Source organism: Condylura cristata, unplaced genomic scaffold, assembly GCF_000260355.1.
Source record: "Condylura cristata isolate star-nosed mole 26May11 unplaced genomic scaffold, ConCri1.0 scaffold00006, whole genome shotgun sequence".
NCBI lineage: Eukaryota > Metazoa > Chordata > Mammalia > Eulipotyphla > Talpidae > Condylura > Condylura cristata.
In genome coordinates this window covers 5,092,561-5,102,389 of record NW_004567107.1, presented here as the reverse complement: position 1 = coordinate 5,102,389, position 9,829 = coordinate 5,092,561, and the positions used below count along the sequence as shown (strand labels likewise).

At 61.0% G+C, this 9,829-nt stretch overlaps 1 protein-coding gene across 1 annotated transcript in view; it reads left to right on the top strand.

Moving 5' to 3' along the window:
* Positions 1-9,829, top strand: part of RALGPS1 (Ral GEF with PH domain and SH3 binding motif 1) — a 188,019-nt gene that overhangs the window by 150,893 nt on the left and 27,297 nt on the right. Inside the window, exons 9-11 of the mRNA XM_012721334.1 lie at positions 690-827; positions 1,898-1,991; positions 4,510-4,577. Coding sequence (XP_012576788.1) covers positions 690-827; positions 1,898-1,991; positions 4,510-4,577 — 300 coding nt within the window. The remainder of the gene's footprint in view (positions 1-689; positions 828-1,897; positions 1,992-4,509; positions 4,578-9,829) is intronic.

Here is a 9,829-nt window from a genome sequence, read left to right as displayed (position 1 = left end):
CAGCCCAGCAGGCAGTCCTCGTTGCCCATCCCTGGCCAGGTACCTTGACCCAGACCCCCCCCTGGGGTGATGCCATGAGGCCCTGTTGGTGCTCTGCTATCACAGCAGTGTCTTTCTCTCCCGTGTCATTTCTTAGTAAGTTCCTCCAGGAGAGTTCTCTCTGTACCCTCTTTGTACCAAGGACTATTGCTTTTATGATTTCTTCTTTTGTCCCTTCGTTAATGTATGACTTTGGTGGGGATGTGTAGGTGTGGGTATATGTGTGCTCAGATAGAATGGCAGATAGATACATAGCTGAACGAGTAAATAAAAACCTGAGTTCCACCTAAAAGGGTGTTCTCTTGGATAGGACTCCTCAGGCTTATTAAAATTCATCAGTTGGTGAAAAATACAAGTATTCATCCTCTTGATGTCCTGTTATTTTCCATTTGGGTTACAGGTAAAAACTCTTATTGCTGGAGAGTATCTGAACTAGAAATGCTGAAAATGTGCCAGGGTTCCTCTGATCATCATCCTGATATTTGTTTTTCACTGCACAATATGTGAAAAATGAGTAGTCGGGATCGGAATAACGTACTACCTCTATTCCCCTAAGTCGCTCTTCATACTCAGAGCTCTGCTCTCATCTGCTGTCTGGTTATGATTAATGGTAAGTGCCCGCCATTATTAAGTACCTTCTTTAATTTTAGGGATCTATCTTCTGGATTTAATCTACATTGATTCTGCATACCCTGCCTCAGGCAGCATCATGGAAAATGAACAAAGATCCAATCAGATGAACAATATCCTCCGAATAATTGCCGATTTACAAGTTTCCTGCAGCTATGGTTAGTACCGCTGTTGTTGGAATTGTGAAATCTTACATCACTGAATTTTGGATTCAGCACCTTATCAGTGGAAGGCTCTAGCAACCAGGGAGTCCACACAAAGCTCTTCATTTTAATGTCTTAAGCATCAGACATGTGCTGGGTCCTTGAGACAGCTTTGATCTACAGAGACTGGGCAAAGCAGATGTCATCACTCCCATGTTACAGATGAGAAACTGAGGCTAAAAGTCAGTCATTGGTCTGAGATCACACTCCCCCACTTCAGAGACAAGAACACTGAGGCTCCCAGGAGGTAGAAGCCATGCTCAGAACCTGTGGTGGGGGGCAGGGCCGCCTTGTGCTTTTCCCAGCGCCCCATGTACCTCCCCAAGCCCAGGGCTTGCCACCCTCTCCTGCTTCTCTTTGAAGCCTCCCAGTGCCTCTGCCTCTCCCCCCAGCTCTTTCTGTGTGTGGTGATCAGGAGGCCTGAAGAGAACAGCTGGTGACCCTTCAGGAAAGAGGGGACCTGGGGCTGCCACCCTCAGAGAGTCTCCACTGCAGCTTCCTCGGGCGCTTCCTCTGCACTGCGGACATACTATTGCCACCAAATGAGGAAGATGAAGCTTATGGCCAGTGATGCCTAGAAGTGACCAGGGATGGAATCTGGCACAGACCAGATGCCCCAGCTGCTCCTTCTCTTCCCAGGGCAGGCTTTCAGGGTGCCTGGCCCTGGGGTTCATCCTGGGGTAGGCAGGTGTGGGAGGCCTTTCTTGCTTCAGGGCAGAGACACCTGGCTCCGGTTTGTTCTGGAGCCACCTTTCCTCAGCCAAGGCTCTGTGGGGCCTCTGGGTGTGGTGTATACAGCTCTCGGGGAGGGGGGGGGGTACTTACTGAGCGCAGAGCCAGGCCTATGACATGGCGAGCCCAGCGCCCAGCACCCAGCGTGGGGCCTGACCCCAGGCACCATCGGCAGCCATTCGGAGTCTGAATGTGCGTCTCAGTACCTAAGGTTAAAGTCAGCGACTCCGGCCTTTCCCTGGGTCCCGGGGGTGGGCCAGACTGACCGCCCTGGGTGTTGCCCCCCTTTGCAGACCACCTCACAACCCTGCCCCACGTGCAGAAGTACCTGAAGTCTGTTCGCTACATTGAAGAGCTGCAGAAGTTTGTGGAAGATGACAACTACAAGTAAGTGTCACCCGCCTGTCACGTTGGCCAGCCCGCCCGGCCAGCCACTGCCCTCGCACTCAGCCCCACAGGCCGCCCGGCCCTTGTTGTAACCAGCGAGTTGCCCCCTGTGGGACTTACAGGAGTCACGGCGGCACCACCTGTGGCCCTGCCCCGAGGATAGGCACATAATGTATCTGGCCCCCCAGACCCCACGGGGGACTTGGGCTCCACAGCTGTGTGGTTGGGGCTCGGTGCTGCGGCGTCTCTCGAGTGACTCTGCTCCGCTGTGCTGGGGGAGAGGTTTGCCTGCCGGCCCAGCTTTCTGCAGGACTCCAGCGCTGGACACCGGCTGACACCGCTCCCTCTCGTGTGGCCCCTGGGGGGCAGACTCCGCTCCCGTGAAAGCCCCCATGCCCCCTGGCCTCCTTCCCAGTCACCCTGCTCTGGACTGCCGTTTTCTCCCTTCGGCCTCCGGGGAGGTCGCCAGCATCTTGATGGCTTTGGGGGAGGAGGCTTTTCCACGTCTGCTCTGGCTGCCGTGTGGGTTGGGCATCCCTGCGCGTGCCCGTTGGCCCTGCACATCGAGGCAAGGCTCGGCCGTCTTGCGGCTGTTGTCTGTCCGCTGCAGGTGACCTTTCCACATAGGCGTTCAAGCCTCTGCACACGAGCGTGTGTCTCCTATACGCAGACGTGCTAGTCTGTTCTTGTCTCCGGAGACCGGTTCACCTCCCCCTCGCGGGCCACCCAATCTGGAAAGCAGTCACGGAAGAGTGGGCGTGTGTGTGTGCGCACACTTGTGTGTGAGGCAGCGGAGGCTGACGGCTCGGCTCTGACTGCCCCACGACACCAAGTTGAAGTTTTTCCCTTAGCGAGTGCGTGGCTAGCTTTCCGCCCTTCCTGCCCTCGGGAGGTCAGACAGTCGCAAGTGGATCTGGCCATTCCTGTGGGTTCTCCCCACCAAACGATCGGCAAACCCAGTGGTTATGGCCAGGGCACCGTGACCCCTCTGACTTGCACCGGCCAACGTATTTTGTAAATTTCTTCCATTTTTTTGTCCCTGAAAATTTGATGAGCACGGTTACTTACTCTTCATCTGCATCACTGAACACTAGAGAACTGTGCCCACTGGAGACCCCCTGGTTCCTGGGAGCCACTCTCCAGGATCTGGGGGTGGCATAGTGCTCCCCACGGGCCAGCTCCACAGTGGGGGGCCCAGGCCTGCTGGGAGGTGGTCGCAGGGAGGCATCCTGACCCTGCAGATGTCGGAGGGGCCTGGAGAGCTGGACTGCCTCCGTGCTTCTAGGTGAGGGCCACCTTTGGGGTCACAGGCATGCCGCCTTCTGTCGTTACCATGAGACAGTTTGTTACAATAGAACACAATATGCCGACTTGATCTGTCACATGACAGTGACAACAATAGATGAAGGCCAAAGGTTACCATGAAAATTGTGTTTGCCAAATGGGGCTCATTTCACTCACGAGGCATTTGCAGTTCCTGAAAAGAGTGTCCTGGAGTGTGAAATTATCCCCACTTAGGTCCTGGGCTAATGTTTTCCATCCATGTGTCAGTATTGAGATTAAGAGACAGTGGTTTTTCATTAACACTAATAGCCTTTAAGGAGAAGAAATGGCCTATAAATACTTGTGACCATGAGCTAATCCTTGGACACGCTGCAGAGCGTGAGTAATCACTCCCGCCATGCAGGGCAGCGGACAACCCCAGCTCCGGATGCTGGACAGCAGCAGCCTGGGGTTCACAAAGGCCCTTTGTGGTGGTCCAAGTGGACAAACCCGGGGGACGTCTGCAGTCTCCCCGCCGGCCCGAACCTCCCTTCCCCTCCTATCGCAGGAGGCCCTGGCACTAAGTGGCCAGAGACGCCCCAGCTTGTGAGTTCCCAGGAACCGTCACGGCAGCCAAGTTCACACCTTCTTGCTGCATAACACAGGGCGCAGCGACTTAGCTAGGACCTCGGTGGTGATTCCTTCTAACGCTTGCACCCCAGGGCCCCCGTGCTCCGGGGGTGCCACACCAAGGCCCAATCCGCGCTTTGCTGAGCTCAGTCTTTAAGGGGTTTATTTACTGATGAAAAGTGACCCAGATTCACACCACTTTGAAAGCGCGGCTGGTAGCACCCAATGAAGGTGTGTGCAGAGAAGGGGAGTGAACGTGGCGTTTTCAGGTATCCGCTGTGGTGTGATTTCAAGTTTTCCAGAAAAAGGAATTGCTGTAAAGTCTAAGGAGCTGCCGCCCTTCGGAGATTGCGGCTCCCGACAGGGCCCCCGAGACTAATAAAGGTCAGAAGCAGCACAGAGAGGTGTGAGTCAGGTTGTTTTCTAGGATTCCACGTGAACCGGGCCTCCGAGGCTTGTCAGGGACGACCCCGGCCCCACACCTGACCCCGGCCCCACACCTCCCGCCCGGCCCCGGCTTGGGCTGGTGAGACCATGCCCCTGCACCGCCCAGCTTCACAGCACCCAGCCGCCAGTTCCCCGGCTAGACAGGCGCCTCCCGCTGACTCGGAAACCTTCCTTCCAGACTGTCGCTCAGGATTGAGCCGGGAAGCAGCTCTCCGAGACTCGTCTCTTCCAAGGAGGACCTCGCAGGTAGGCCGTGCCGAGCGGAAGAGTCCTCTTAGCCCCGGTGGGGTGCCAGCGCCGGCCCGCTCACAGCTCTCCGAACCGACCCGCCCTGGCTCCTGGTGACAGCAGGACGCGTAGATGAGGGGGGCCCCGGAGCTCGGGCCCCTGTGCCTGTGATGGGGCCGGGGCCTCAGGGGTGCGGCAGCACCCTACGGTTCAGCCCCACAGAAGGGACAGGGACACTTCACTAGCCATTCAAGACTTTCTTCAGGAAGTAATGGCAAAATTCGGGAGCGGAGTGGGCCCAAGTCCCCAAATGCCCTGCTCCCCCAGTTAGCTTGAGTCAGAGGCCCCTGCAGCTGTCTCTGCTCAGTACCCCTTAACAAGACGACCCAATTCAGGGACCCGGGGCCTGCCAAGAAATGTCCTGGCTATGGCCAGACCCTCCTCCTCCTCTCCCACTGCCTCTCCCCCCGGCCCCCCAGCCCCCACTGCCAGGCGGGAGGGTTGTAGACCAGGAGCCAGGAGCTGGGCTCAGAAAACTCACACTGCTGAGGAGCAGCTGCCTTCACTTCCAACCCGAGCTCTCGTCTGACCCCTCTCTGACGGAAGCCAGTGCCTGGAGCCCCGGGCCCGGCCTCCGTGGGGTTCAGCCAGCTCGCCCTCCGTCCCATCCACCTCCACCTGGCTCTGTTGTTTATTAGCCACGTGAGGCCAGAATCCAGCCAGCTAACGAACTTCCAGCGTCGGTCAGAACCCTGGCGGGAAGCAGAACGGCCTCTGATGGCCCACGGGAGGGGACCTGACCGAGGGCGCAGTGCCGGGAGCGGCCAGGGCCGGGCGCAGAGGCAGCCCCGGGCGCTCGGGGCACCCAGCCGCCGCCAGGCCTCGGCTTCTCCGTCTGTGCGTGGGCCCAGTGGGCGTGTATCTGGGGCCCGTGCGGGTGGGCGAGGAGCCCGCTCGGCAGCGGGCTGTGCTGAGGGGATGCTTGTGGCCAAGCTTGCTCTCCCGCCTGTCACCGGATCGGCCTTCGGGTTTCAGCGACGGTCACTGCCCCGGGAGTCTTCCCTCCTGCCCGTAGCCCCCCGGCAGGCCGGGCCGCCGAGTCTGGGCCGCGGCTGGGCCGCCCTGGCAGCCCCGCCCTCCCTTGCCTTGCTGGGGGCTGCGCTCCCGTGACAGTGGCAGTGGTGAGCGGCAGGACGAGGACCGTCCTCCTCAGCTCCGGCCCCGCAGAGGGCAGGCCGCTGTGTTGCACCCCTTGGGCACGCTGCGCTTCTCCACGGCCCTCCCCTGTGGTGGCGACACCGCCGTCTGTGTGCTGTTTGGCCCAGGTCTGCCTTCCCCGAGGCCAGGGCCCCGTGGGGGGCCCCTGCGCTCCCCCCAGGCCGGCCGGGGCACCTGGGTCTCCAGGCGTTCCCAGCTCCGCCGCCGCTGACTCTGCACAGCCCTCGGAGAAGTGCTGATGCCAGCAGTTTGCTCACAGCCCAGCAGCCTGTTCGCAGGGATTTTCCGAATCCCTGGCTCCGGCCCTGGAAGCCGGATGTTCGATTTTCATTGATCACCAGAGGGTCTGGGCGGGTCTGGAAGGGCCGAGGCACATGCCGGGGTCTGGGCTTTTGCCGCCTCCTCAGATGTCAGATGCGGTGTGTCTGCCACGGGGCAGCCTGGGGGTCCCGGGGGGGACCCGAGGGGCAGCTCCAGGGAGGTCTTCCGGGCCTGGCAGTCGGGCTGGGCTGCGTGGCAGACGCCCGACCAGACCGGGGACAGGAATGTGCCTCAGTCCCAGGAATGGAGGAACACAGCCTCCTCGGCTCCTCAGGAGGGGGGCTGGGAGCCACAGCTCTGCACTGTCGTTCTGGCACTGGGGCACCCCCATACCTGCCAAGGAAAGACCCCACGTTGTGTTGGCTCGTTCATCCACTCGAGTCTTCCAGGCCAAGGGCCTCCTGTGGGCCAGGCCCTCGCCGCGAGGCTAGGGGCCACATACCCAGTGGGGCTGGCCGGGCGTCCAGTGGGACGTGCCAGCGAGGGGAGACTGGCAGCAGGGGCCCCGAGGGGTGAGGTGGGGCACAGGGTCAAGCTGCAGAAGGAGGCCAGTGTGAGTAAGACCACGGTGGCCGGCGGGCACGCTGGCCCTTCCCTGCCAGCTCTCCGGTGCGCGCCCCTCTGTCGGAGGAGGGCCGTCGGGACCAGCCTGCGCCCGCACCCGCTGCTCTGAGCAGCCCCTCCTTGCCCCGGGCAGCAGCCGCGCGGCGTGTCCACACCAGCTGCAGGCTGTGAGAAAGGAAACGGAGAAGCCTTCTCAGTTTCTGGTCTGGGCAGAAAGAAGGCCAGGAGCGCCACGTCTCCAGCTCACCTCGTATGTAATGTTTGGTTTATATAAATGAACTAATATTTTCCTGGAGAGCAGAAGTCATACAGAACGTTGACCCCCAGAGAGGGCAAGCGTGTGCCTTGGACCCAGTGAAGACATTTCCAGATGGGAATGGCCCTGCCTCACGTGGCTCAACCAGCAGACGGTTTTCTCTGAAGGTTCCAGGACAGCCAAACCGGCCTGAAGAAATCTCAGCTTCGGGTTTCCGGGCTCCCACCAGTGGGACTTCTCTGCGACACACCTTTCCGTCTTCCTCGTTTTACTGCCTGATGGCAAAAACTCTGCTCTGGGGCTGGGCAGGCCTGAGTTCAAAGCCCAGCGCCTCTCACTCTGGGCCGCCGGCCTCATTCCTCTGAGCTTGGGTTTTCCAGTTGGTGAATCTGCGACAGGAATAAATCCTTCAGGTCGGCTCACTTCACAGAGCTGAGACTGTGCCAGAAAAAGCCCTCAGCTCCGTGCCTGGCACACGCTCCCCACAGGAATGTGGGCCATGGCTGTGCAGGCAGGCTGCTGTCCCAGCGGGAGGGACAGTGGGGCGCAGCGACAGAGCTCTGGACAGAGAGCCAGGCAGAGGGGCTCACTTCAGCTCCAAACGACCACGCACCTGCCGAGCCAGCCGCCACCTGCACCCAAGAGCCCAGTGGCCCCAGACCACTGCTTCCTCCGACGCCTAAGTTCTTCTGGGTCAGGAGGCCAGGCAGGGCAGAGCAGGGTGGCTTGTCCCGATGTCGCAGCATCCGGGGCCCGGAGGCAGGGGGCTTCTGTCACACGCCATCCCAAAAGCCTGGCCTCCCGCGGCCACTCAGACCCAGCCAGGCTGGGGAGCTTGCCAGCCGCTGTGTCGAAGCGTGCCAGCCCGTTCCTGCTGAGGAGACAGAGGGAACGGCCATCACCCAGCAACAGCAGCTTCTGCGCGTGCTGACCACAGCTGAGTGCTTCCTACGTGGTGGTTCAGGGGCCCTTAGACCCACCTTCTGTGCTGGAGCTGGTAGCACCTCCATTGTATAGGTGATGGGGTGCAGGAAGCTGCCCAGTCCCCCCTGACGTGTGGAGGGTGGGGCTGAGCCCCGGGGTCAGGCTGACTGTCGCCTGAACCCAGCGCATGGAGCAGGCAGAACGCATGAGGGTCCCCTTGCCCGCCTCTAAGCGGCCCCGAGCCACGGCCCAGCGCCGCTCCTGCGGACACTTGGGCTCACGTGCTTGTCTCAGCTTGGTTCTTAGGAGGCCGTTCCGTGTAAGAACCAAAATCTGATTTGACACTCAGTCTCCTTCCCTCCGCCTAGCTGGGTGCTTGGCCCCTCTCCCCCGAGCCCTCTCTGGCTCCCTCCGCTGGTTCTCTGTAAGGGCGGGGCCGGAATGCAGTCGTGGTGGGCTGCTGCTGTCTTGGGCCTCGGGGCTCCAGGTGCAACCCCTGTGCTGAGGCCTCTTCTCCCCGGTACTTTCCTGGGTTTTCAGAGACCACACAGGCTCCTTGGCCTGGGCAGATGCAAATCCACCGAGGCCTCTGCAGCCTTTTCATGGCCCTCCGAGTCTGTGCCCACTGCCGGCCGCTAGGCGCTTGGCTCCCCTCCTCCCTCAGCTCCTCACAGGGGTCCCCTCCGTCCTTGCTGTTCCACACCCAGCCTGTTCCCAGGATACCTGCTGGCACAGCTCATCCCGGTAGCCGCCTAAGGAACGGCTGTTGATGGCATCTCCCCAGCAGACGCGGCTCAGGGAGGCGGGGCCGGTCCTCAGGGCCTAAAGCCTTGTGGGGTGCAGCCACGTGGGCTCCTTGGGTTTGAGCGGGGCTGGGGGTGCATTTCCGTCCCCTCACCGTGCTGGAGCAGTGCAGCGCTCCCATGGGCGAGGAGCACTGGAGGCCCGTTCTGGTCCGTTCACTCCAGAATTTCACATCTGCTTTCCAAGTCTCGAAGTTCTGGTTCTCGAGGTCCCCCATCGTAGTAGCCTGTCTCATCGAGGCCACGCAGAGCGGCCCCGAGCCCGGCCCTGCGGCGGCGGGTCCCCCATGCTGCCCATGGCGCCCGGCGTTCCTCGCCCTGCCCTGTCCCGGGGAATGTGGGCCTCCTGGCTGCAGGGGCGAGCGTCTGGGCCCCAGCCACGGGAGCCATTTTCACAAAGAAAGGAACGGGGCATTCGGAGGGACGTGCGAGCTAGATCTTGGCTCGCAAGGACCCTTGAGAGCTGCATGTACGAGACACAAAGAATGCATGTGAATGTAGAAGTGACCAGCTCCCAGGCTCCACCAGGAAACCTGGCCAGAGAAGGGTTTCAACACAAACAGACTTTCAGGAGGGCCCAGCCCCTGGCCTGGCAGCGGGGTGCCCAGCAGCAGGAAAGAAACCACACCCGGGGAGCCCCTCTGGTCGCCCAGGGTGGCACTTCACCAGTTCCCCATCGCGTGGCCGCTGCTCCCTTCTCCAAGGAGGAGGCGGAGCTCAGAGGCCGAGGCCAGTGACCCGTGCTCCCCGCTCCCCGGGCGGAGGCTGGCCAGGAGCGCGAGTCTTGTGACTGCCCTGGACGTTTCCCTCCGCCCAGCTGCCTCCCATTAATTTCTCATGTGTGAGACTTGGCAAGTGCAGCCCGTGCAGGGCTGCCAGACTGGACATCGGGCACTCTGACCCTGGGCTGCCCGCTCGGAGGCTGCCGGAAACCCGTGGGAACGAGGCTCGTGTCGCGGCTCCGGGCACCCTTGGCCGGCACTCTCACTGCACCCCACCATGCTCTGGGCCCTGGGGAGAGCCGTGTCTGCTGGGGAGATGCCGACAGCTGTTCTTCAGGCACAAGTGGACGGGCATGGAGAAGGCAAGAAGCTGGAGCCCGAGAGCAGATGATGGGAGGGAGGGCCCGCGGTGCTTCTTGTGAGGACACGGGCCTGAGCTCCTGAGGCTGCGGGCCCAGAGTC